Genomic DNA, 27,844 nt, shown 5'->3' with positions numbered 1-27,844 from the left:
ACGCGTCTGTCCAGTGACAATGTGGACAGACTAACGTTCATCAAAATGAACAAGTCATGGATCCACAAGGAATTTACTACCCCTGTGTTATCCTGGGGAGAGTGAATGCTTGTGGATTTGGAATGTGCTTGATGCAAATCAAAACATCCTGTTTGCAACTAGGGCACAAGTGCTCCCACTGATGGGGTGTCTGTGTGGCCCAATTTTTGTAAAAAAAAAAGGGAGACTCCGCTTGGAGTAACCCTTGCTTGCTGTGTTTTTTAAAAGGAGCCAAGATGAACAAGTCATGGTTCAGCAAAGACTTTGCTACCTACCCCGGGGTCATCCTGGGAACGGTTAAGTATGGCGTATTTTCGAATGTGCTTGATGCAAATCTAGCTGGGAAGTGTACAACTGGGGCACAAGTGCTGCCACTCAAGGGGTGAGTGTCTGTGTGGCCCAATTTTTGGAAAAAAGGGAGACTCCGCTTGGAGTAATTCTTGCTTGCTGTGTTTTTTAAAAGGAGCCAAGATGAACAAGTCATGGTTCAGCAAAGACTTTTCTACCTACCCCGGTGTCCTCCTGGGGACGGTTAAGTATGGCGTATTTTTGAATGTGCTTGATGCAAATCTAGCTGTGAAGTGTACAACTGGGGCACAAGTGCTGCCACTGAAGGGGTGGGTGTGTGTGTGTGTGGCCCAATTTTTGGAAAAAAGGGAGAACTCCGCTTGGAGTCACCTTGTGGTGTTTTACATGATTTTAGAAGGGCGTGCCATGCCTATATCTGTGTCTCCTCCTCTTTTTCCTTGTCCAGCTCTTTTGTTTTCGCATGAGTATATGTCCTTGTCACTTTCCCATGTATTTGTGTTGTGAGTTGTTTGTCACCTTTTGGACTCTTTTGAGGGTGTTTTCTAGGTGTTTTTATGTGTTTGTAATTGCCTGCCATTGTTTCCTATGGGTTCGAGTTCGGTTCGTCGAACGTTCGCCGAACTGAACTCGAACGAGACCTCCGTTCGACGAACCAAACTCGAGCCGAACCGCAGCTGGTTCGCTCATCTCTACTCTTAACATCCACCAGCTCCGTGATCATGAGAACACAGAGGAGTAGGAGAGGAGTCAAGTGGCTCCTGTGAAGTTCTACTGAACTCCATGGCCAAAAGTTAAGTCAGTGCTTGAAAATAATGGTGGCCGCACAAAATATTCACACTTTGGGCACAATTTGGCTATTTTAACTTAGGGTTGTATTCACTTTTGTTCCCTGCAGTTTTGACATTAATGGTTGTGTGTTGAGTTATTTAGAGGGCACACCAAATTTTCATTGTTATCCAACTGTACACTGACTACTGTACATTATAACATAGTGTAATATCTTCAGTGCTGTGCCATGAAAAGTTATAATGTATTTACAAAAATGTGAGGGGTGTTCTCACTTTTGTGATATACTGTATTTTCAGATCCTTTTCAGACATGCAGATCTTGCAAAGGTTACCTTGACTCAGATAACTGCAGGGTGATATCATGCCACAAAAAAAGTGTAAAACGACAATTTGACATCGGTCAATGCCTTTTACAATGTTACATTATCTCAATACTTTTAAGGGAGATAACCTTCTGTGTGAAGTTATCAAGATATTGTGTTAAGTCACGCTAACCTCTGCTGCGTCTGTATAGGCAAATTTGACTGTAGAAAAATTTGGCAACCCTCATTGTATTAGCGATCTATCAAAAGATATTGAAAATTCAATGATCATATTTTCTATCTAATTTGTATATATTATATACTTATTGATTTTTCTCTGCTTTTGGACTATGTATTACTACATTACAATGTTTTCACTCGTTATTTGCTTCTTTAACGTTGTAGCTATTCTTCCATTTACCGTATTTTTCGCTTTATAAGACGCACTTTTCCTCCCCAAATTTTGGGAGGAAAATGGGGGGTGCGTCTTATAAAGCGGTAGCGGGGGGGGGGGGGGGTCCTGTCTGAGGCGATCGGGCGGGTGCCTGTGGCTGCATGCAAGCGGCCGGGTACCTGTACTTGCATGCAGCGGCAGCCGGGTACCCGTGGCTGTGTGCGGGCGGCAGCGGGTGCTGTGTGGGGTCGGCAGCCAGGTACCTGTGCTTGCATGCGGTGGCAGACGGGTACCCATGGCTGTGTGCGGGCGGCAGCCGGGTGCTGTGTGCGAGCGGCAGTCGGGTGCCCGTGCAGGTACCCGGCTGCCGCCCTCACACAGTCACCCATCTGCCGCCCGCACACAGCCATGGGTACCCGGCTGCCACCGCACGCAAGCACAGGTACCCGGCGGCTTGTACGCAGAGTGGGCGGGCAGCCTGCTGGCTGCCACTCTGTGCATGCGGGGCGGGCGGCTGTGCAGCTTACCAGTTGTCCGCGGTCCCACTTTCAAATGATGGCGCCGGTGGAGCTCTTGGATGAGAGCTCCATCTGCGCACGCGCTGCTCCGGGAGTCAGCGCGTGCGCAGATGGAGCCCTTGGATGAGAGCTCCATCTGCGCATGCGTCGCTCCGGGCGCCATTACTTGAATCGGGACCGCGGACACACTCCACCACTGAGCCGTCGCCGCCGCTCCCACCACTGAGCCGCCGCCGCTGCCACCACTGAACCGGGACCGCGGACACACGCCACCACTGAGCAGTCCCTGCCGCTGCCACCACTGAGCAGTTGCCGCCGCTCCCACCACTGAGCCGCTGCCACCACTGAACCGGGACCGCGGACACACGCCACCACTGAGCAGTCCCTGCCGCTGCCACCACTGAGCAGTTGCCGCCGCTCCCACCACTGAGCCGCCGCCGCTGCCACCACTGAACCGGGACCGCGGACACACGCCACCACTGAGCAGTCCCTGCCGCTGCCACCACTGAGCAGTTACCGCCGCTCCCACCACTGAGCCGTCGCCGCCACTCCCACCACTGAGCCGTCGCCGCCACTGCCACCACTGAACCGGGACCGCGGACACACTCCACCACTGAGCAGTCCCTGCCACCACTGAGCAGTCGCCGCCGCCGCTGCCACCACTGAACCGGGACCGCGGACACTCACTGCACCGGCCTGCTGCACGGCTCACACGCCACGGCTGCTGCCGCCACCACGGACCCCACGGATCCTGCCACCGCGGATGCCACCGCGCCTGCAACCACGGACGCCACGGCACCTGCAACCACGGACCCCGCTGCCACTGACCTGCCGCGCCTGCCAGCACAACCTGTGCCTCCTGTGACCCCGCTTCACCACCACTGCTGCCCCCCTCCGGTAAGAGAACACCGGAGTATAAGACGGACCCCATTTTTCTTTTTTTTACCTTTTTTTATGTCTAAGTTTGGGGTGCGTCTTATATTCCAGTGCGTCTTATAAAGCGAAAAATACGGTATAACCGCTGAGTTTTTTTTCAGTGAGCAGTATCTTAAAGACACTTCTTTTTTGGAGTCTGATAGTGAAACTGCTGATGTTTCCACCATGCAGTGAAAGGAATATGCTGAATTATGAGATCTTATATTTTTTACTTAAATTAACTTATTGCTTGAGAATTCAAAACTCAGAGGTATTTCGTTTAATGATAAATATCTTTTATGTCTGCTTATTCAATTGTAAATAGCATGTCTCTTATTAACCATGTATTCCTTAATTTACACATCTGTAGTGTTGAGCGAGCGTGCTCGCAACAGCTCGCTACTCAGTCAAGCTTTGAGCATCCCAGTTTGAAAATGCTTGAGCGTCTCATTGACTTCAATTATATTTGGTACGCGAGTCGCGTTGGAGAAACCCGATGCTCAGATTGACGAGCAGTGGCAAGCTCGCCCACCCATCTCTACACGTCTGTCAGTAACTGATCTGGATGAGGTCACCCAGTCTAAACAGAATTTATTTTTACCCTGGTGTCATCTACATTCTGTCTATGAGAATATTCCATAGTTAACCTATACTTTTTACTGTTGTTAAAAAGAAAAGCACTTGCTCCTTTGCCTGTATGACACAGTCAGTCATCACGCTGGAGGAGGCAGTGCTAGGAGGGAACTGAACTGGATTGACCAAGGCTTCAGATCTGCATCATCATTTACATATGAATTCAAATGATGGTTTGTCATATGGCTGTATTGATGGAAAAATAAAAAATTGTTTGGCTCTTGAAAGAAGGGGAGGAAAACAGGTAAAAAGGAATTTTGCCTGGGGTGAAGGGGTTAACCAATATCAATTTATATTTGCTCCATATAACTTTGGTCATTTTTTTATTTTTTACTATTTATTATACACAGTTACCTATTTATTTGGAATTGTACATTAGCAATTTAGTAATGATACAGGAAATCTGAATAAGGCCTCAGTTCCATGTAACTCTGTGGACTGAAATGATCTCATATTACCTTAGTTAAAATGGGAAAGTCTCTACAAATAGTCTGCTCTAGCCTTAGGGGCTTTGCACACTACGACATCGCAGGTGCGATGTCGGTGGGGTCAAATCGAAAGTGATGCACATTCGGCATCACAGTCGATATCATAGTGTGCAAATCTTTGATGATACGATTAACGAGCGCAAAAGCGTCGTTATCATATCATCGGTGTGGGGTCCGACATTTTCATAATGCCGCTGCAGTGACAGGTATGATGTTGTTCCTCGTTCCTGCGGCAGCACACATCGCTGTGTATGAAGCCGCAGGAGCGAGGAACATCTCCTACCCGCGTCCCGGCTGCAATGCGGAAGGAAGGAGATGGGCAGGATGTTTACATCCTGCTCATCTCTGCCCCTCCGCTTCTATTGGCCGCCTGCCGTGTGACGTCGCTGTGACGCCGCACGACCCGCCCCCTTAGGAAGGAGGCGGATCGCCGGCCGGAGCGACCTCGCAGGGCAGGTGAGTGCATGTGAAGCTGGCGTAGCGATAATATTCGCTACGCCAGCAATCACAAGATATCGCTGCTGCGACGGGGGCGGGTACTATCGCGCTCGGCATCGCAAGCATCGGCTTGCGATGTCGCAGCGTGCAAAGTGCCCCTAAGTCCTCCCTTTATATTTGCCAATCACAAACCTTTTTAATCCTTCTATAATTTGGTGCAAAAACTGCACCATTTATTCCACCCTAAAAGTATTTTTCTCAACACAACCATCCCTTTGTCCCTTGAAGCCTTCCCGGTGATCAGCTGATCAACATACACCATGTTCCAAATTATTATGCAAATATTTTCTCTGATTTTCCTAAATGGCCGGTGCAAATGACAGTCAGTCTAATAAAAGTTATCACCCATTAGAGTATACATCGAATTTTATTGAAGAAAAACCTCCCAATGATAACCGTATAATCTTCAAAATTAAAAAAAAAAACTCAAAATGCACTGTTCCAAATTATTAGTCACAGTAGAGTTTCTAAACATTTTATGTGTTTTAACCCCTTAACGACCTTTGACGTACTGGGTACGTCACGGTGACATGGTGCTAAACGACCCATGACGTACCCAGTACGTCATGGCGAAATCGCCTTCCCGGAGCCCCGGGGAGTCCAATTTCTTTGATTAAACGGTAGATTCGGGAAGGAGGGGACCTCTGCCTGACCTCAGGAGGGGTGGTGCCTCCTCCCCGAACCTACAGAGGCTGTGATTGGCTGACAAACGCCGCTCAGCCAATTACAGTCACTGTAATGTTCCAGCCATTGAAAATGGCTGGAACATTTAAATCCAGCCCTGATCAGTGCTGCTGTAGCACTGGCCATTGGCTGGAGCTGGGTGATCGGTGCTTCACCCGCCCCCAGCTCTGATTGGAGAGACCGGTCTTGTGACCGCTCTCTCCAATCAATGTGGATCTGCGGCCTGTGACCGTCCCTGGAAGCCGAGGAGAGCGGTCTCAGCGGGTGCCCATCGGTAAGTTGCCGCCCGCCCCTGTCCCCGATCGCCCGCCCCTGTCCCCGATCGCCCTGCCAGCCCCGCCGCTGTCTCCGATCGCCCCGCCGCTGCTCCCGATCCACCGCTGTCCCCGCCGCCACGCTCGCCACTTTCCCCGCCGCTGTTCCGGATCCACCGCTGTCCCCGCCGCCACACTCGCCACTGTCCCCGCCGCTGCTCCGGATCCACCGCTGTCCCCGCCGCCACGCTCGCCACTGTCCCCGCCGCCGCTCCGGATCCAACGCTGTCCCCGCCGCCACGCTCGCCACTGTCCCCGCCGCCGTCGCACCCACCTTTTTTAGCCGCTGCTGCCCCCGTATCGGCCCCACTGTTCCCGATCGGTGGCCGCCGCCTCCTTCATCGGCTGCCCCTTCTCCATCGCCACTACACCTCCTATCCCATCATGTGCTCAAAGCCACCCTCCCCCCACATGTGGGGGGAGGGTGGCTTGCAGCACATGTGGGGGGCGGGTGGCTTGCAGCACATGTGGGGGACGGGTGGCTTGCAGCACATGTGGGGGGAGGGTGGCTTGCAGCACATGTGGGGGGAGGATGGCTTGCAGCACATGTGCTGCAAGCCACCCTCCCCCCACATGTGCTGCAAGCCACCCTCCCCCCACATGTACTGCTGCAAGCCACCCTCCCCCCACATGTGCTGCAAGCCACCCTCCCCCCGGGGCCCCCCCTCCTCCATGTGCCATCTCTCTCTCCCCCATCAGACTCTGCCCCCCTCCCCAATCTGCTGCCTGCTCTCTCGCATCCTCTTCATCTACTGCCCCCTCTCACCCTCCTCAATCTGTTGCCTCCTTCATCTGCTGCCTCTTCTGTCTGCTGGGATCCTGCTGCCTAGATCCATCCTGTAAGGTAGGTATCCCCATCTCACCTCCCTCCCCCCCATCCTCCACCGCTCCTCCACCCGCTGCGCCCTTTCCCATCCTCTGCCGCTCCTCCACCCGCTGCGCCATTTCCCATCATCCATCCGCTGCGCCCTTTCCCATCCTCTGCCGCTCCTCCACCCGCTGCGCCCTTTCCCATTTTCCATCCGCTGCGCCTTTTCTCATCTGCCGCCCCGCCCTCTCACATCGCATTATCCAGCGCAGTTGCTCGCTTCCAGACTGCAGTGGATGATGCGATGTGAGACTCGTGCATTGCTCTCACGTTTGGCACTGGTCTTAGTGGCAGGCGCTAATTTTTTTTTTTTACTGATGTCTGTATTTTTTATTTTGCCAAACTAATTTTTTTGTATGGCGGGGGGTCTAGTTTCCAAAATGGGATCACATGTGGGGGAGCTCCATTGTTTAGGCACCTCAGGGGGTCTCCAAATGAAACATGGCGTCTGCTAATAATTCCAATCTTTTTTACTGTGAAATGGCGCTCCTTCTCTTCTGAGCCCCGCCGTACGCCCAAACAATTGATTTCCACCACATATGAGGTACCTGTGTACTCAGGAGAAATTGCACAATACATTTTATGGTGCATTTTTTCCTGATACCCTTGTGGAAAAAAAAGCTACCTGTTTGAAAAAACAATTTTGTGGTAAAAAAAAGAATAAAATATTTTCACGGCTGAACATTACAAACGTTTGTGAAGCCTCCAGGGGTTCAAAGTGCTCACTAAACAGCTAGATAAATTCCATGAGGGGTCTAGTTTCCAAAATGGGGTCAATTGTGGGGGAGCTCCATTGTTTAGGCACTTCAGGGGGGGCTCCAAACGCAACATGGCGTCCGCTAATAATTCCAACCAATTTTGCTGTGAAATGGCGCTCCTTGCCTTCCGAGTCCTGCCGTGTGCCCAAACATTTGATTTCCACCACATATGGGGTATCTGCGTACTCAGGAGAAAATGCACAATACATTTTATGGTGCATTTTTTCCTGATACCCTTGTGATAAAAAAAGCTACCTGGTTGAAGCAACAGTTTTGTGGTAAAAAAAAAAAAATTTTCTTTTCACGGCTCAACGTTATAAACTTCTGTGAAGCCCCCAGGGGTTCAAAGTGCACATCAAACATCTAGAAAAAATATTTGAGGGCTCTAGTTTCCAAAATGGGGTCCCTTATGGGGGAGCTCCATTGTTTAGGCACCTCAGGGAGTCTTCAAACCCGACATGGCGTCCGCTAATGAGTGCAGCTAATTTTGGACTCAAAAATTCAAATGGCGCTCCTTGCCTTCCGAGTCCTGCCGTGTGCCCAAACATTTGATTTCCACCACATATGGGGTATCTGCATACTCAGGAGAAAATGCACAATACATTTTATGATGCATTTTTCCTGATACCCTTGTGAAAATACTAATTTTTATGGCTAAAGTAACATTTTTGTGTTAAAAAAGTAACATTTTCATTTTTTCGTCTACATTGCTTTGGTTGCTGTGAAGCTCCTAAAGGGTTAATACACTTCTTGGATGTGGTTTTGAGCAGAGTGAGGGGTACAGATTTTAGAATGGGGTCACTTTTGGGTATTTTCTGTCGCCTAGGTTTCTCAAATCACACCAAATGTGATGTGGTACCTAAAAAATTTTTTTTTGTAAATTTTATTGGAAAAATGAGAAATTGCTGATGAACTTTGAACCCTTCTAACTTCCTAACGGAATTTTTTTTTTTTTTTTTCAAAAATTGCGCTGGTGTAAAGCAGACAAGTGGGAAATGTTATTTAGTAACTATTTTGTGTGACATATGTTTTAGATTTATGAGCATAAAATTTCAAATTTTGAAAATTACAAAATTTACGCCAAATTTCCAAAATTTTCACAAACGCAAAACATATCGGCCTAAATTTACCACTGACATGAAGTACAATATGTCACGAAAAAACAATCTCAGAATCGCCAGGATCCGTTGAAGTGTTCCAGAGTTATAACCTGTCAAAGTGACACTGGTCAAAATTGCAAAAAATGGCCGGGTCTTTAAGGTGAAAACAGGCTGGGGGCTGAAGGGGTTAAAGAACTGAAAATGATCATTTGTGGAATTTGCAGCATTAGGAGGTCACATTCACTGAAATAAAAAGCTATTTAAATCCAAGACATCCGAACAGGCCAAGTTACATGTTAACATAGGAACCCTTCTTTGATATCACCTTCACAATTCTTACATCCATTGAACTTGTGAGTTTTTGGAGAGTTTCTGCTCGCATTTCTTTGCATGATGTCAGAATAGCCTCCCAGAGCTGCTGTTTTCATGTGAACTGCCTCTCACCCTCATAGATCTTTTGCTTGATGATACTCCAAAGGTTCTTTATAGGGTTGAGGTCAGGGGAAGATGGTGGCCACACCATAAGTTTATCTCCTTTTACGCCCATAGCAGCCAATGACACAGAGGTATTCTTTGCAGTATGAGATTGTGCATTGTCATGCATAAAGATGATTTTGCTCCTGAAGGCACGTTTCTGCTTTGTGTACCATGGAAGAAAATTGTAAGTCAGAAACTCGATATACTTTGCAGAGGTCATTTTCACACATTTATAGTTCCGGCCAAAACATGACTCCTCCACGTCTTTGCTGATGTCGCAGCCTTGTTGGTACATGGTGGCCATCCACCAACCATCCACTACTCCATCCATCTGGACCATCCAGGGTTGCTCGACACTCATCAGCAAACGAGACTGTTTAAAAATGAGTCTTCATGTATGTCTGGGCCCACTGCAACCTTTTCTGCTTGTGAGCACTGGTTAGGGGTGGCCGTGTATAGTAGGTTTATGCACCACAGCAAGCCTTAAAAGGATCCTACACCTTGAGGTTCGAGGCACTCCAGAGGCACCAGCAGCTTCAAATATCTGTTTGCTGGTTTGTAATGGCTTTTTAGCAGCTGCTCTCTTAATCTGATGGACTTGCCTGGCAGAAACCTTCCTCATTCTGCCTTTATCAGCACGAACACTAATGTGCTCAGAATCAGCCACAAATCTCTTCACAGTACGATGATCACGCTTAAGTTTTCATGAAATATCTAATGTTTTCATCCCTTGTCCAATCCATTGCACTATTTGATGCTTTTCGGCAGCAGAGAGATCCTTTTTCTTTCCCATGTTACTTGAAAACTGTGGTCTGCTTAATATTGTGAAACATCCAGATTTCCCTTTATTGGGCTCACCTGGCAAACTAGTTATCACAGGTATCTGAGATTGATTTCAGTGATCCAAAGAACCCTGAGACACAATACCATTAATGAGTTTCATTGAAAAAAAATAAATAAATAATCGCTATGACACTTAAATCCAGTTTGCATAATAATTTGGAACATGGTGTAGATTTTGCAAAGTGCAATACATACATTACATTCTTTTCAAATTAACAATTACAGGGGTTATACTTTCTAAAGTAGCTAGCTATATGTTATGTATTAAAATTAAATGAGGGGGGAAAAAAACATAGAAATGACAACTTAAAAAATAGAAAACAAAATGTAAAGTTTGGTATTTGTGATTTATTATGTACAAAAAAAATCATCATTTCTGTGTAAGGAGATATTAACTTAAACTATTATTTTAACCCCTTCACGACCGCGGGCAGTAAAATTACGTCCTATTTTAACGTGACTTAACGACCAGGGACGTAATTTTACTGCCTAAAGTTCATTTGATTGCCGTGGCCATAGCAACGGCTTTCAAATGATGTCCCCTGCTGTTTCTTACAGCAGGGGACCTTTGCTTGACCCCAGGGGGGGGTGGCATCGCCACCCCCCATAGGCGATCGATGTGATTGGCTGTTCAAATCTGAACTGCCAACCACATCGTTCGCACTAATTTCGGCAAAAATAATGCCCGAATTAGTGAGAGACTGTGAGATCCAGCTATGAGATGCCGTAGCAGCTACAGCAGATCATAGGTGGATCTCAAACATGTCGCCCCCAGCCCCTGCAGCACTGATTGGAGCGATCGTGCTATGACGCGCAATCGCTCCAATCAGTGTGCAGTGGGGCGGTCTGATCTGCGGGTGGCCGCCCTCCCCAGGCCTGTCCTGGTCTGGGGACCCTCCCCCAACATGTCTGCAGCGTGGAGTGGCTGGTACTTTTGGTACCACGCCACCGCTGCTGCCGCCGCAGACGCCGCCTCTACTGTCACCGCGCCTGCTCCAATGGTAAGTATTGCGCTCCGGCGATGGCCCCTGCGCGCTCCCGTGAAGGCCCCTGCGCGCTCCCGTGAAGGCCCCTGCCCGTGCCCCCCTACGCCCCGATCTGCCCCCCTACGCCCCGATCTGCCCCCCGGCATCCCGATCTGCTCCCCACGCGATCTGCCTGCCTCCTCTGTCATCTCTATTCTGCTTCCAAGGTTCCTTCCTTCTGCCTTTGCTTCTCCGCCCCCTCTGCTCTCCCTCTAACCCCCCCATCTGCCCCCCCCTCTCCCCATAGCCCCCCTGCCCCCCCCCCCGACGTTCTCTTACCTGCCTTCACGGGTCGTCCGAGGTCTTCACTGGCCCGATCACATCTGCCTCCATCGCTGGGTCCTTCTGCTGATCTGTCCAACGTCCTGCCTGCTGCTGATGTAAAGCTGTCTATCTCACTGCCTTCTTGTTCCTCTGCAGCTCTTCTGGTCAGTGATCCTCTTGGTACTGTGAGTATAACTTTTTTTTTTTTTTTCTTGTATCCTGTCCATTTTTACACTTCATCCGTCCGTGCGTCCCGCCAAGCGCTGATCGGGGATGCACATAACGGATCTGCATCCGTGGTCAGTTTTTGGCGTGACCTTTTTCCGTATTCGCGACGCTTTTTGTATCGCGTCCGTCCGTGCGTCCCGCCGAGCGCTGATCAGGGATGCAGATAAAGGATCTGCATCCGTGGTCAGTTTTTGGCGTGACTTTTTTCCGTATTCGCGACGCTTTTTGTATCGCGTCCGTCCGTGCGTCCCGCCGAGCGCTGATCAGGGATGCAGATAACGGATCTGCATCCGTGGTCAGTTTTTGGCGTGACTTTTTTCCGTATTCGCGACGCTTTTTGTATGGCATCCGTCTGTGTGTCCCGCCGAGCGCTGATCAGGGATGCACATAACGGATCGGCATCCCTGCTCAATTTTTGGCGTGACTTTTTTCCGTATTCGCGACGCTTTTTGTATCGCGTCCGTCCGTGCGTCCCGCCGAGCGCTGATCAGGGATGCAGATAACGGATCTGCATCCATGGTCAGTTTTTGGCGTGACTTTTTTCCGTATTCGCGACGCTTTTTGTATGGCATCCGTCTGTGCGTCCCGCCGAGCGCTGATCAGGGATGCACATAACGGATCGGCATCCCTGCTCAATTTTTGGCGTGACTTTTTTCCGTATTTGCGACGCTTTTTGTATGGCATCCGTCTGTGCGTCCCGCCGAGCGCTGATCAGGGATGCACATAACGGATCTGCATCCCTGCTCAATTTTTGGCGTGACCTTTTTTTTTTCCGTATCCCCAACGCTTTTTGTATCTCATCCGACCGTGCGTCCTGCAGCGGCCGATCAGTGCACCGCGTCTGTGTGTTTGAAAAGTTAAATGGCGTTCCTTCTCTTCTGAGCCCCGCCGTGCGCCCAAACAATTACTTTCCACCACATGTGAGGTATCTACGTACTCAGGAAAAATTGCACAATATGTTTTATGGTACATTTTTTCCTGGTACCGTTGTAAAAAAAAAAGCTACCTGGTTGATACAAAAATTTTGTGGTTAAAAAAAAATAAATAATTTTCACGGTTCAACGTTATCAACTTCTGTGGAGCCCCTGAGGGTACACGGGGCTCACCAAACATCTAGATAAATTCCTTGAGGGGTCTAGTTCCGAAATGGGGTAATTTGTGGGGGAGCTCCACTGTTTAGGCACCATAGGGGGTCTCCAAACGTGACATGGCGTCCGCTAATGATTCCAACCAATTTTGCTGTCAAATGGCGCTCCTTCTCTTCTGAGCTCCGCCATGCGCCCAAACAATTACTTTCCACCACATATGAGGTATCTGCGTACTCAGGAAAAAATGCACTTTAAATTTTATGGTGAATTTTTTGCTGATACCCTTGTAAAAAAAAAAGCTACCTAGTTGAAGCAACAGTTTTGTGGTAAAAAAAATTTTTTTTTCTTTTCACAGCTCAACGTTCTAAACTTCTGTGAAGTCCCCAGGTGTTCAAAGTGCTCACCAAACATCTAGAAAAAATATTTGAGGGCTCTAGTTTCCAAAATGGGGTCACTTGTGGGGGAGCTCCATTGTTTAGGCACCTCAGGGGGTCTTCAAACCCGACATGGCGTCCGCTAATGAGTGCAGCTAATTTTGCACTCAAAAATTCAAATGGCGCTCCTTGCCTTCCGAGCACTGCCGTGTGTCCAAACATTTGATTTCCATCACATATGAGGTATCTGCGTACTCAGGAGAAAATGCACAATACATTTTATGGTGCATTTTTTCCTGATACCCTTGTGGAAAAAAAAGCTACCTAGTTGAAGCAACCGTTTTGTGGTAAAAAAAAAAAAATTTCTTTTCACGGCTCAACGTTATAAACTTCTGTGAAGCCCCCAGGTGTTCAAAGTGCTCACCAAACATCTAGAAAAATTATTTGAGGGCTCTAGTTTCCAAAATGGGGTCACTTGTGGGGGAGCTCCATTGTATAGGCACCTCAGGGGGTCTTCAAACCCGACATGGCGTCCGCTAATGAGTCAGCTAATTTTGCGTTCAAAAATTCAAATGGCGCGCCTTCCCTTCCGAGCTCCGCTGTGCGCCCAAACAATTGATTTTTACCACATATGGGGTATCAGCGTACTCAGGAGAAAATGCACAATAAATTGTATGGTGCACTTTCTCTTTGCTCCCTTGTGAAAATGAAAATTGTATGGCTAAAGTAACATTTTTGTGTTAAAAAGTAAAATTTTCATTTTTTCCTTCCACATTGCTTTGGTTCCTGTGAAGCACCTAAAGGGTTAATAAACTTTTTGGATGTGGTTTTGAGCAGAGTGAGGGGTGCAGTTTTTAGAATGCGGTCACTTTTGGGTATTTTCTGTCACCTCGGTCTCTCAGAGTCACTTCAAATGTGATGTGGTCCCTAAAAAAAATTATTTTCTAAATTTTGTTGGAAAAATGAGAAATCGCTGATGACCTTTGACCCCTTCTAACTTCCTAACGAAAAAAATTTTGTTTCGAAAATTGCGCTGATGTAAAGTAGACAAGTGGGAAATGTTATTTAGTAACTATTTTGTGTGACATATCTCTCAGATTTATGGGTATAAATTTTCAAAGTTTGAAAATTGCAAAATGTTTGCAAAATTTCCTAAATTTTCACAAATAAACGCAAAAATTATCGGTTTAAATTTACCACTGACATGAAGTACAATATGTCACGAAAAAACAATGTCAGAATCGCCAGGATCCGTTGAAGCGTTCCAGAGTTATAACCTGTCAAAGTGACACTGGTCAGAATTGCAAAAAATGGCCTGGTCATTAGGGTGTTTTAGTGGCCGGGGGTGAAGGGGTTAATTGCTTTCTGTTGTTCTGACATTAGGTGTGAAGGCATAGTTAGCATTCTGATCATACCCAAAGTCTGTCATACATATGTTTTAAAGGGGTTTTCCCAAGAACAATGTTCATTTTAAAGTTAATCTTAATCAATAGATCTTAGAATAATAATAATTTATACAATTTGATGTAGTTTAAAGAAAAATGTTCCTGTGCTGAGATCTTATAAATGTGCCCCTGCTATGTACTGTGTAATGGCCGTGTCTGACCATACAGGGACATGGTTTGATCATGCCACTGCTCCTGGGCAGGGGAGGAAGTAATAAAGTATACAGACATAATCGCATGGGTTCTCAAATTATTCTTTCTATGAGGTAAAATATTTCTTAAAAACAGACAGTTAAATGCTTTACCTGAAAAAAAGAATCAGATGCAATCCCATGCTGTGCTATCTTTATACTCTCTGTTGCTTCCTCCCTGGTCCAGGACATATGGTATAATGAGACCATGTCCCTGCACAGTCAGACACAGCCATTACACAGTACATAGCAGGGGTACATATATAAGTTTATCTCAGCACAGGAACATTTTTTAAACACATCCAATTGTCAAAATTATGATTATTATTTTAAGATCTATTGATTAAAATCAACTTTTAACTTAACTTTGTGGGAAAACCTCTTTAATTAACAAGACTTATGAATGAGACCATTTGGGTTTTGTATACAGTTGAAACCTGACCTTAACATACACTATATAAATAGACATATGAATGTTTATCTCAATGAAATCAGAATAAACCTTTCCCGTTTTAGGTTAATTAGAATTAACAAAATTATTTTTGTTTGCCAAATGCCAGAATAATGAGAGCGGGAGATTGTTTAAAGGCATTTTTATTACTTTCTGCAAAGTTAAAAGTTTACATACACTGAGTGCTATGCCTTTAAACAAAATGGGATAGCTCATATGATGATGTCATGTCTTTGGAAGCTTCTGACAGGTTTATTGGCAACATATGAGTTAATTAAAGACACACCTGATGATTTATTTTAATGCACACCTGAAACACACAGCTTCTTTGGGTAGAATCATGGGAAAGTCAAAAGAAATCAACCAAGATCTCAGGAAGAGAATTGTGGACTTGCACAAGTCTGGTTCAATCTTGGGTGCAATTTCCAGATAACTGAAGGTGTCTCATTCATCTGTAGAGACAATTATACGCGAGTACAAACAAGATGCAAATGTCCAGCCACGATACCACTCAAGAAGGAGACTATTGTTGTGTAGCAGAGATGAACGTGCTTTGGTCAGACATGTGCATATCAATCAAAGAACAAAAGCAAAAGACCTTGTGAAGATGCTGGCGGAAGCTGATAAGATTGTATCATCATCCACAGTGAAATGAGTACTGTATAAACATGGGCTGAAAGCCCACTCTGCCAGGAAAAAGCCATTACTCCAAAAGAAACATCAAAAACCCAGATTAATGTTTGCAAGTGCACTCAGGAACAAAGACCTTAATTTTTGGAGACATGTCCTGTGGTCTGACGAAACTAAAATTTAACTGTTTGGCCATAATGATTATCGTTACGTTTGGAGGAAAAAGGGAGCAGCTTTGAAGCCTAAGAATACCATCTCAACTGTGAAATACGGGAGTGGCAGCATCATGTTGTGTGGAGGTTTTGCTGCAGGAGGTACTGGTGCACTTCACAAAATAGATGACATCAAGAGGAAAGATTATTATGTAGAAATACTGAGGCAACATCTCAAGACATCTGCCAGGAACTTAAACATTGGGTGGAAATGGGTCTTCATTATCGACAATGTAACCAGTTTGGCAGTATGCTTCTGGTCAAAGTGGCTTAAAGATAACAAAGTCAATGTATTGGAGTGGCCACCCAAAATGTTTGACCCAAGCCATAGAGTTTAACTCCTTCGCGACCGAGGACGCACTGGTACGTCCTAAATCATGAAGGGTTGATCACCACTAGATGCTGTGGTTATCCAGCAGCGATCCTCGCACGTCTGATAATTTGTATAGCAGACAGGTGTGCCTCGCAGGCGCAGTGGATCCACCCACATCTGTTAACACTTAGATCGCACTGTCAAAATGTGACAGCGCAATTTAAATGCCCGGAGCAGGTAACGTGCACTTACTCGCCGCCATCGGAAGCCCCGTGACTTGATCACAGGGAATCGATGGTTACCATGGTAGCACAGGATCATGTGATGATTCCTGGCACTATCATGACTTCCTGTTATAGGCGGCAGAGTGCCGCCTGTAACAGAAGAGCATTTCTCCTGTTATAGGCGGCAGAGTGCCGCCTGTAACAGAAGAGCATTTCTCCTGGTCTCAGCCGTGCAGCTGTGATCAAGAGAAATGAATGAGCTAGCAGAATGCTGATCCTTATTTTCCTCTAGAGGAACTAGTAAAATCGACGCGTTCAGAAATGCCCGATCTATCAAGATATAAAATCAATTAATCGGTAAACAGCGTAGTGGCAAAAAAATTCCAAATGCCAAAATTATGTTTTGGGTGGTGCAAATTTTGCGCAAAATGCAATAACAGGCAATAAAAACAGCATCTGCACAAAAATGGTACCATTAAAAATGTCAGCTTGAGACGAAAAACAATAAGAGATCACTGAGCCCCAGATCTCGAAAAATTAGAACATTATGGGTCATAGAAAATAGCGCAAAAAGTGTGCCACTCTTTTTCGACAAAGTTATGAATTTTTTTTACCCCCTTAGATAAAAGTAAACCTATACATGTTTGGTGTCTACAAACTCGTACTGACCTGAGGCATCACACCACCACATCGGGTTTACCATATAGTGAGCATGGTGAATAAAATATCCTAAAAACAATCATGCAATCTTACTTTTTTTGCAATTTTTCCACACTTGGAATTTGTTTGCCGTTTTCCACCACACTATATGGTAAAACTTATGGTTCTCTTAGTTCTCTTGGTTTATTAAAATATGGTAAAACTTATGGTTTCAACTCGTCCCACAAAAAACAGGCCCTCATATTTTCTCCCGGGGGTGAAGGGGTTGAGAGCAATGTTACCAAATACTAATAAAATGTATGTAAACTTTTGACTTTGCAGAAAGTAATAAAATGCCATAAAACATTCTCTCTCTTATTATTCTGACATACAGTATGTAAATAATTTTGGTTCCTAATTGATCTTAAATGGGAAAGGTTTATTCTGATTTCATATCCGATAGTGAGAAAAACATGCGGATGTGTCTAGTCAGGTAGTGTATGTAAACTTCTGGTTTTAACTGTAGCTTTATAGTGTGCTATCTGCTTATCTCCTTTCATGGTGCTTGAATTGGTATGAGTTCTGAGGTGAAACGGATATTCCCATAAACCACTGGATAGGTCATAATTATTATAACGTGCCAAAGCTGCACTCGTCTATCTTTGTCATTGCAATGCACTCCATTCATCTTTTATTGGCTGCAGTTTGTGAACCAGGTCACACGTCCTTCCCCTTTTTTGGCACTTGGTGGCTGTCCCACCATTGGGACCCAAGATTATTTGAAACGGTTACGGCAGATACATTGTATGTAACACACAAATTAATTTTTTAAGAGAAAATCTGTAAGTTTTATATGTTGTTCTTACAGAGCTATAATGAAGTTTCACAGCATGAAAATGGAAGAAATCAATAAAATAATTCGTGACCTCTGGCGCAGCACCTACAGGGGACAAGGTACTACTTTGTATATTCTATCTTTGGTGGCATTAATTTTTGGTTAGTTATATAAAATATCAGTATTACATTTTGGTAGAGATCTGCGGGGAATGTGCCTTGTTAGTTTTCACAGGTCTTTCCTAGCATTGTTCACATTCAATAGTGATCTGAAAACATCATTTGCTAAAACAATTCATAAATACTCATAGCTGATGTTCTCTCACTTATAACAGTTTTTATGTCATAATCATATCCTAACATGGTTACTATCAGAGGATGCTTAGTCCTATGTATGCACAGCAAACTCTTTCCTGTACTGCACCAGAGCACTTTTATGTGATATTCTTTGTCTCTTGATCTCAATGCAGTATATCTTTATATAGTGGTATGCATTGGTCCTCCCACTGAGACATGTCCGAGACCTTGTCTCTACTTTGGTTTAATTCCACAGGAAAGGATTAGAGCATGTGGCAGGTAATTGATGGGAAATTTCTGATCACACCTCCACAAAGCACATCTATTTAAAGAGTTTTGCCCCTAATATGACGCTTGCGATCTGCCCTGGGCTGCAGGTTACATGAGAGATGTCCCCGCACACATCCCAACATTCCCGCACACATCCCGACATACCCGCACACATCCCGACATTACCGCCGACATCCCCGCACACATCCTGACATTACCGCCGACATCCCCGCACACATCCCGACATCCCCGCACACATCCCGACATACCCGCACATATCCCGACATAACCACCGACATCCCCGCACACATCCCGACATTCTCGCACACGTCCTGACATTACCGCCTACATCCCCGCACACATCCTGACATTACCGCCTACATCCCCGCACACATCCTGACATTACCGCCTACATCCCCGCACACATCCTGACATTACCTCCGACATCCCCGCACACATCCCAACATTACCGCCTACATCCCCGCACACAACCCAACACTACAGCCCTCATCATCACCGCGCACACCCCGGCATTACCTCAGTGACGTCCCCACTGACAGCGTGACTCACTTCAGTTTCGGCATGGAGCGGACAGGAGCGGCGGTGTTGTACTGCCGCTCCGGTCAGCTTCATGTAGCAGAGCTGGATGTGTCGCGGGACCTCGTGGATTACGCCGGACCTGGAGGTGTGTTTGGGGATTTTAATAAAGTGGTGAAAGAGGGTGGTTTTTGTCTTTTATTTCAAATAAAGGATTTTTCGGGTGTATGTGTTTATTTACTTTCACCAGGTTAATCATTGGGGGTGTCTCAGACGCCTGCAACGATTAACTAGGACTTAGTGGCAGCTATGGGCTGCCATTAACTCCTTATTACCCAGATTGCCACCGCACCAGGGCAGTTCTGGATGAGCCGGGTACAGTCCCGGGACTGTCGCATCTAATCCATGTGGCAATTCCGGGCGGCTGCTGGCTGATATTTTTAGGCTGGGGGGCGCCCCATAACGTGGGGTTCCCCATCCTGAGAATACCAGCCTTCAGCCGTGTGGCTTTACCCTAGCTGGTATCAGAATTGGGTGGGACCGAACGTCGTTTTTTTTTATTATTTATTTATTTATTTTACTGCACTACATAGACCCGCCCACCGGCGGCTTTGATTGGTTGCAGTGAGACAGCTGTCACTCAGCATGGGGGCGTGTCTGACTGCAACCAATCCTAGGCGCCGGTGGGCGGGGGAAGCAGGGAATACGAGATTGAATAATGGGCGGCCGGCATTTTCAAAAGCAGGAGAAGCCGCCGGAGCAGTGTGAGCTGTGCAGCTGATCGGTGAGTATGAGAGAGGGGGGAGAGGGATAGACCGACTGAGAGAGAGAGAGACAGACCGACAGGGAGACACAGAGACAGACAGACAGAGAGAGACCGACATTACAACCAATACGCACAAAAGAAGTGACATGTCACTTCTTAGAACGCGCGCTTCGGGCAGCAGCCGAAGCGCTGCGCTCTAATATGCCACGTGCGCACGGCTCCTGCATAATCTTCATAGATTATGCTGGGGACGCAGGACGCATGCAGTTACGCTGCGGTGCAGATCGCAGCGTAACTGCATGTAAATACGCAACGTGCGCACATAGCCTAAGTGAGACAAGATGGTCCAGCTCAAAAGAACAACTTCTTAATTGCTTGAAAAATTCATATACATGGGACTCCATGATTAAGGGTGGATGCGCACCAGAAACGCATTGATGCATATGCTACTATAGCGTTTTATGTGTAAATATTTTATGTCCCATGTAAGAATTTTTCACACAATAAAGAAGTTTTTCATTTGAGCTGGACCATCTTGACTCAGTTATCATTAATCAGGCCATGGCAGAGCTCTGAACAAAAGATGGATGACAGCAATGGTTAGCTAGATCTTACTATATACAGTACAGACCAAAAGTTTGGACACACCTCATTCAAATAGTTTTCTTTATTTTCATGACTCTGAAAATTGTAGATTCACATTGAAGGCATCAAAACTATGAATTAACACATGTGGAATGAAATACTTAATAAAAAAGAGTGAAACAACTGAAAATATGTCTTATATTCTAGGTTCTTCAAAGTAGCCACCTTTTGGTTTGATTACTGCTTTGCACACTCTTGGCATTCTCTTGATGAGCTTCAAGAGGTAGTCACTGGAAATGGTCTTACAACAGTCTTGAAGGAGTTCCCAGAGATGCTTAGCACTTGTTGGCTTTTTTGCCTTCACTCTGCGGTCCAGCTCACCCCAAACCATCTCGATTGGGTTCAGGTATGGTGACTGTTGAGGCCAGGTCATCTGGTGTAGCACCCCATCACTCTACTTCTTAGTCAAAAAGCCCTTACACAGCCTGGAGGTGTTTTTGGGGTCATTGTATCATAGTATCATAGTTTTTAAGGTTGAAGGGAGACTCTAAGGGGCACTTTGCACACTGCGACATCGCAGGTGCGATGTCGGTGGGGTCAAATTGAAAATGACGCACTTCCGGCATCGCATGCGACATCGCAGTGTGTAAAGGCTGGATGATACGATTAACGAGCGCAAAAGCGTCGTAATCGTATCATCGGTGCAGCGTCGGCGTAATCCATGATTACGCTGACGCGACGGTCCGATGTTGTTCCTCGCTCCTGCGGCTGCACACATCGCTGTGTGTGAAGTCGCAGGAGCGAGGAACGTCTCCTACCGGCCTCACTGCGGCTTCCGTAGGATATGCGGAAGGAAGGAGGTGGGCAGGATGTTTACATCCTGCTCATCTCCGCTCTGATTGGCCGCCTGCCGTGTGACGTCGCAGTGACGCCGCACGACCCGCCCCCTTAACAAGGAGGCGGGTCGCCGGCCACAGGGACGTCGCACGGCAGGTGAGTGTGTGTGTGAAGCTGGCGTAGCGATAACTTTCGCTACGCCAGCTATCACCACATATCGCTGCTGCGACGGGGGCGGGCACTATCGCACTCGGCATCGCAGCATCGGCCTGCGATGTCGCAGTGTGCAAAGTGCCCCTTAGTCCATCTAGTTCAACCCGTAGCCTAACATGTTGATCCAGAGGAAGGCAAAAAACCCCCCAATGTGGCAAACAAGTTCCAATGGGGAAAAAATTTCCTTCCTGACTCCACATCCGGCAATCAGACTAGTTCCCTGGATCAATACCCTGTTATAAAATCTAATATACATAACTGGTAATATTAAATTTTTCAAGAAAGGCATCCAGGCTCTGCTTAAATGTTAGTAGTGAATCACTCATTACAACATCATGCGGCAGAGAGTTCCATAGTCTCACTGCTCGTACAGTAAAGAATCCTCGTCTGTGATTATGATTAAACCTTCTTTCCTCAAGACGTAGCGGATGCCCCCGTGTTCCAGTCACAGGCCTAGGTGTAAAAAGATCTTTGGAAAGGTCTCTGTACCCTCATATATTTATACATTGTGATTAGATCCCCCCTAAGCCTTTGTTTTTCCAAACTAAATAACCCCAAGTTTAATAACCTGTCTTGGTATTGCAGCCCACCCATTCCTCTAATAATCTTGGTCGCTCTTCTCTGCACCCTCTCCAGTTCAGCTATGTCCTTCTTATATATCGGTGACCAGAATTGTACACAGTATTCTAAGTGCGGTCGCACTAGTGACTTGTACAGAGGTAGAACTATATTTTTTTCATGAACACTTATACCTCTTTTAATACATCCCATTATTTTATTAGCCCTGGCAGCAGCTGCCTGACACTGTCCACTAAAGTGAAGTTTACCATCCACCCATACACCCAAGTCTTTTTCTGTGTCTGTTTTACCCAGTGTTCTACAATTAAGTACATAATCATAAATGTTATTTCCTCTACCCAAGTGCATGACCTTACATTTATCTACATTAAACTTCAATTGCCACTTCTCAGCCCAATCCTCCAATTTACATAAATCTCCCTGTAATATAAAATTATCCTCCTCTGTATTGATTACCCTGCAGAGTTTAGTATCTGCAAATATTGAAATTCTACTCCGCATGCCCCCAACAAGGTCATTTATAAATATGTTGAAAAGAAGCGGGCCCAATACTGACCCCTGTGGTACCCCACTATGAACTGAGACCCAGTCCGAATACGTACCATTAATAACCACCCTTTGTTTCCTATCACTGAGCCAGTTTTTAACCCAGTTACACATATTTCTTTGTCGCTCCATTGGGAGACCCAGACAATTGGGTGTATAGCTTCTGCCTCCGGAGGCCACACAAAGTATTACACTTAAAAGTGTAAAGCCCCTCCCCTTCTGCCTATACACCCCCCGTGCCTCACGGGCTCCTCAGTTTTTATGCTTTGTGCGAAGGAGGCTGACATCCACGCATAGCTCCACATCTTAGTCCGCAGCAGCTGCTGACTATGTCGGATGGAAGAAAAGAGGGCCCATAACAGGGCCCCCAGCATGCTCCCTTCTCACCCCACTCTGGTCGGCGGTGCTGTTAAGGTTGAGGTACCCATTGCGGGTACATAGGCAGGAGCCACATGCTGTTTTCCTTCCCCATCCCTTAATGGGCTCTGGGTGAAGTGGGATCCTAATCGGTCTCCAGGCACTGGGACCGTACTCCCTCCGCAGCCCCTGGGGAATCTGCTGGACAGGAGCCGGGTATCGTCAGGGACAAGGCCCTGCTACTGTGAGGTACTCTGTGTCCCCTTGGGGGACCGCGCATGGAGCGCTTGTGCCATACACACTGCAGCACTGCTGGGTGTGGTAGTGCGCCGGGGACTACCGCGCCGACCGCGCTTATTTGCCGGCCGCGCTTATAACTTTAGTCCCCGGCTTTTGCGGCCTAGTATCGCATATTCCCGCCCCCAGGCCTGCCAGTCAGGGGAAGGGCGGGACGCTGCACAGGACGTCAGCGCTGAGGGCTGGAGCATACTTTGTATCCTCCTCCCCCCTCACTCAGCACAGTGGGGCATCAGATTCCCGCACTTTCTAGGGCACGCCCACGGCCCCCTCCTCCCCACAGAACGCCGGCAGCCATTCCTGTCAGCACTTCTGACGCTGGAGAGGAGAGACAACAACGGCTCTGGGAGGCCCAGGCAGGGAATCTGGTGATCACACAACCGCTTTGAGCGGTCGGTAAGCAGCACCTGTGGTGCTGGCCCCACTGAGTGCCGAAGTGTACATATATATATATGCTTATATGCTATACATTTACACTGTACGGTCGCACTGTTGATTTTTGGCTATATACCCTCCTGGATTGTACTCAGAGGAGACAACAGCATGTCGTCCGCAAAAAGCAAGGGTGCCAAAGCACAGGCTTACTTTGCAACCTGTACCTCATGTGCGGCTATACTACCGGCAGGTTCCACCGATCCTCATTGTGTGCAATGCTCGGCCCCTGTGGCACTTACTCAGCCGGAGCCTCTGTTACTGGTGGCCCAGGTGGAACCACCTGCTACCACTGTCCAGGTGACAGGGACGGAGTTTGCAGTATTTGCTGACAAACTGTCTGCGAGTATGGATAAATGGTCTGCTAAGATACTAGAAGCCTTACAGTCCAGACCGGTGACTCAGGCCCCGGGCAATGTTGAATCATTGACCCCAGGCCCCCCTCAGTTGGAGCAGCAAAGTGTTCCTGGGGTGACCCATAGGTCCCAGGGTGAGGTCTCTGACACGGACCGCAGTCCCAGGTCGCCTAAGCGGGCTCGCTGGGAAATTCCCTCGACTTCATCACACTGTTCAGGGTCTCAGCAGGAGGACTCTCTGGATGATGAAGCGGAGGTAGCAGATCAGGATTCTGATCCTGAGGCCGCTCTCAACCTAGATACACCTGAAGGTGACGCCATAGTGAATGACCTTATAGCGACCATCAATCAGGTGTTGGATATTTCTCCCCCAGCTCCTCCAATTGAGGAGTCAGCTTCTCAGCAGGAGAAATTCCGTTTCAGGTTTCCCAAGCGTACATTGAGTACGTTTCTGGATCACTCTGACTTCAGAGAGGCAGTCCAGAAACACCGAGCTTGTCCAGATAAGCGTTTTTCCAAGTGCCTTAAGGATACACGTTATCCCTTCCCCCCTGACGTGGTCAAGGGCTGGGCTCAGTGTCCCAAGGTGGATCCTCCAGTCTCCAGACTGGCGGCTAGATCCATAGTTGCAGTGGAAGATGGGGCTTCACTCAAAGATGCCACTGACAGACAGATGGAGCTCTGGTTGAAATCCATCTATGAAGCTATCGGCGCGTCTTTTGCTCCAGCATTCGCAGCCGTATGGGCACTCCAAGCTATCTCAGCTTGTCATGCGCAGATTAATGCAGTCACACGTACGTCTGCTCCGCAAGTGGTGTCCTTAACCTCTCAGGCGTCGGCGTTTGCGTCCTACGCCATTAATGCTGTCCTGGACTCTGCGAGCCGTACGGCGGTAGCATCCGCCAATTCGGTGGCAGTCCGCAGGGCCATGTGGCTACGTGAATGGAAGGCAGACTGCTTCCAAAAAGTTCTTAACCGGTTTGTCATTTTCTGGCGACCGCCTGTTTGGTGAGCGATTGGATGAAATCATTAAACAATCCAAGGGAAAGGACTCATCCTTACCCCAGTCCAAACCAAACAGACCTCAACCACGGAAGGTACAATCGAAGTTTCGGTCCTTTCGGTCCGCGGGCAGGTCTCAATTCTCCTCGTCCAAAAGGCCTCAGAAGGATCAGAGGAACTCCGATTCATGGCGGTCTAAGTCACGTCCAAAAAAGACCGCCGGAGGAACCGCTCCCAAAGCGGCCTCCTCATGACTTTCGGCCTCCTCACACCGCATCCTCGGTCGGTGGCAGGCTTTCCCGCTTTTGCGGCGCCTGGCTGCCACAGGTAAAAGACCGTTGGGTGAGAGACATTCTGTCTCACGGTTACAGGATAGAGTTCAGCTCTCGTCCTCCGACTCGATTCTTCAGAACATCTCCGCCCCCCGAGCGAGCCGATGCTCTTCTTCAGGCGGTGTACACTCTGAAGGCAGAAGGAGTGGTGATCCCTGTTCCTTTTCAGCAACAGGGTCACGGTTTTTACTCCAACTTGTTCGTGGTGCCGAAAAAGGACGGATCCTTCCGTCCTGTTCTGGACCTAAAACTGCTCAACAAACACGTAAAAACCAGGCGGTTCCGGATGGAATCGCTCCGCTCCGTCATCGCCTCAATGTCCCAAGGAGATTTCCTAGCATCAATCGACATCATAGCAGTTCTGCACTCTCAGGGACACTCGGTGATCCCTTACTTAGACGATCTGCTTGTCAAGGCACCCTCTCAAGTGGCATGCCAACACAGCCTGAACATTGCTCTGGAGACTCTCCAGAGTTTCGGGTGGATCATCAATTTTCCAAAGTCAAATCTGACACCGGCCCAATCACTGACATATCTTGGCATGGAGTTTCATACTCTCTCAGCGATAGTGAAGCTTCCGCTGGACAAACAGCGTTCACTACAGACAGGGGTGCAATCTCTCCTTCAAGGCCAGTCACACCCCTTGAGGCGCCTCATGCACTTCCTAGGGAAGATGGTAGCAGCAATGGAGGCAGTTCCTTTTGCGCAGTTTCATCTGCGTCCACTTCAATGGGACATTCTCCGCAAATGAGACAGGAAGTCGACGTCCCTCGACAGGAACGTCTCCCTTTCTCGGGCAGCCAAGGCTTCCCTTCAGTGGTGGCTTCTTCCCACTTCTCTGTCGAAGGGGAAATCCTTCCTGCCCCCATCCTGGGCTGTGGTCACGACGCACGCGAGCCTGTTAGGGTGGGGAGCGGTCTTTCTCCACCACAGGGCTCAGGGTACTTGGACTCAGCCAGAGTCCTCCCTTCAGATCAATGTTCTGGAGATAAGGGCGGTGTATCTTGCCCTAAAGGCGTTCCAGCCGTGGCTGGAAGGCAAGCAGATCCGAATTCAGTCGGACAACTCCACAGCGGTGGCATACATCAACCACCAAGGTGGAACACGCAGTCGGCAAGCCTTCCAGGAAGTCCGGCGGATTCTGCTATGGGTGGAAGCCACAGCCTCCACCATATCCGCAGTTCACATCCCGGGCGTAGAAAACTGGGAAGCAGACTTTCTCAGTCGCCAGGGCATGGACGCAGGGGAATGGTCCCTTCACCCGGACGTGTTTCAGGAGATCTGTTGCCGCTGGGGGATGCCGGACGTCGACCTAATGGCGTCCCGGCACAACAACAAGGTCCCGACATTCATGGCACGGTCTCAAGATCACAGAGCTCTGGCGGCAGACGCCTTAGTTCAGGATTGGTCGCAGTTTCAACTCCCTTATGTGTTTCCTCCTCTGGCACTGTTGCCCAGAGTGTTACGCAAGATCAGGTCCGACTGCCGCCGCGCCATCCTCGTCGCTCCAGACTGGCCGAGGAGGTCGTGGTACCCGGATCTGTGGCATCTCACGGTGGGCCAACCGTGGGCACTACCAGACCGACCAGACTTGCTGTCTCAAGGACCGTTTTTCCATCTGAATTCTGCGGCCCTCAACCTTACTGTGTGGCCATTGAGTCCTGGATCCTAGCGTCTTCAGGGTTATCTCAAGAGGTCATTGCCACTATGAGACAGGCTAGGAAACCAACGTCCGCCAAGATCTACCACAGGACGTGGAGGATATTCTTATCTTGGTGCTCTGATCAGGGTTTTTCTCCCTGGCCATTTGCCTTGCCCACTTTTCTTTCCTTCCTTCAATCCGGATTGGAAAAAGGTTTGTCGCTCGGCTCCCTTAAGGGACAAGTCTCAGCGCTCTCTGTGTTCTTTCAGAAGCGCCTAGCCAGACTTCCACAGGTACGCACGTTCCTGCAGGGGGTTTGTCACATAGTCCCTCCTTACAAGCGGCCGTTAGAACCCTGGGATCTGAACAGGGTGCTGATGGCTCTTCAGAAACCACCTTTCGAGCCAATGAGGGACATTTCTCTCTCACGCCTTTCGCAGAAAGTGGCCTTCCTAGTAGCAGTCACATCACTTCGGAGAGTGTCTGAGCTAGCAGCGCTGTCATGCAAAGCCCCTTTCCTGGTGTTTCACCAGGACAAGGTGGTTCTGCGTCCGGTTCCAGAATTTCTCCCTAAGGTGGTATCCCCCTTTCATCTCAATCAGGATATCTCCTTACCCTCTTTTTGTCCTCATCCAGTTCACCAATGTGAAAGGGATTTGCACTTGTTAGATCTGGTGAGAGCACTCAGACTCTACATTTCTCGTACAGCGCCCCTGCGCCGCTCGGATGCACTCTTTGTCCTTGTCGCTGGCCAGCGTAAAGGGTCACAGGCTTCCAAATCAACCCTGGCTCAGTGGATCAAGGAACCAATTCTCGAAGCTTACCGATCTTCTGGGCTTCCGGTTCCCTCAGGGCTGAGGGCCCATTCTACCAGAGCCGTGGGTGCGTCCTGGGCTTTGCGGCACCAGGCTACGGCTCAGCAGGTGTGTCAGGCAGCTACCTGGTCGAGC

General features: G+C 47.9%; 1 protein-coding gene across 1 annotated transcript in view; it reads left to right on the top strand.

Annotated features, from left to right (window-relative positions):
- Nucleotides 1-27,844, top strand: part of RAD50 (RAD50 double strand break repair protein) — a 330,429-nt gene that overhangs the window by 277,807 nt on the left and 24,778 nt on the right. The window contains exon 23 of the mRNA XM_075344529.1: nucleotides 17,881-17,966. Coding sequence (XP_075200644.1) covers nucleotides 17,881-17,966 — 86 coding nt within the window. The remainder of the gene's footprint in view (nucleotides 1-17,880; nucleotides 17,967-27,844) is intronic.

This window comes from Anomaloglossus baeobatrachus, chromosome 4 (assembly GCF_048569485.1).
Source record: "Anomaloglossus baeobatrachus isolate aAnoBae1 chromosome 4, aAnoBae1.hap1, whole genome shotgun sequence".
Lineage (NCBI taxonomy): Eukaryota > Metazoa > Chordata > Amphibia > Anura > Aromobatidae > Anomaloglossus > Anomaloglossus baeobatrachus.
Note: the sequence above shows the minus strand (reverse complement) of the source record. Positions and strands in the feature narration are given on the sequence as shown.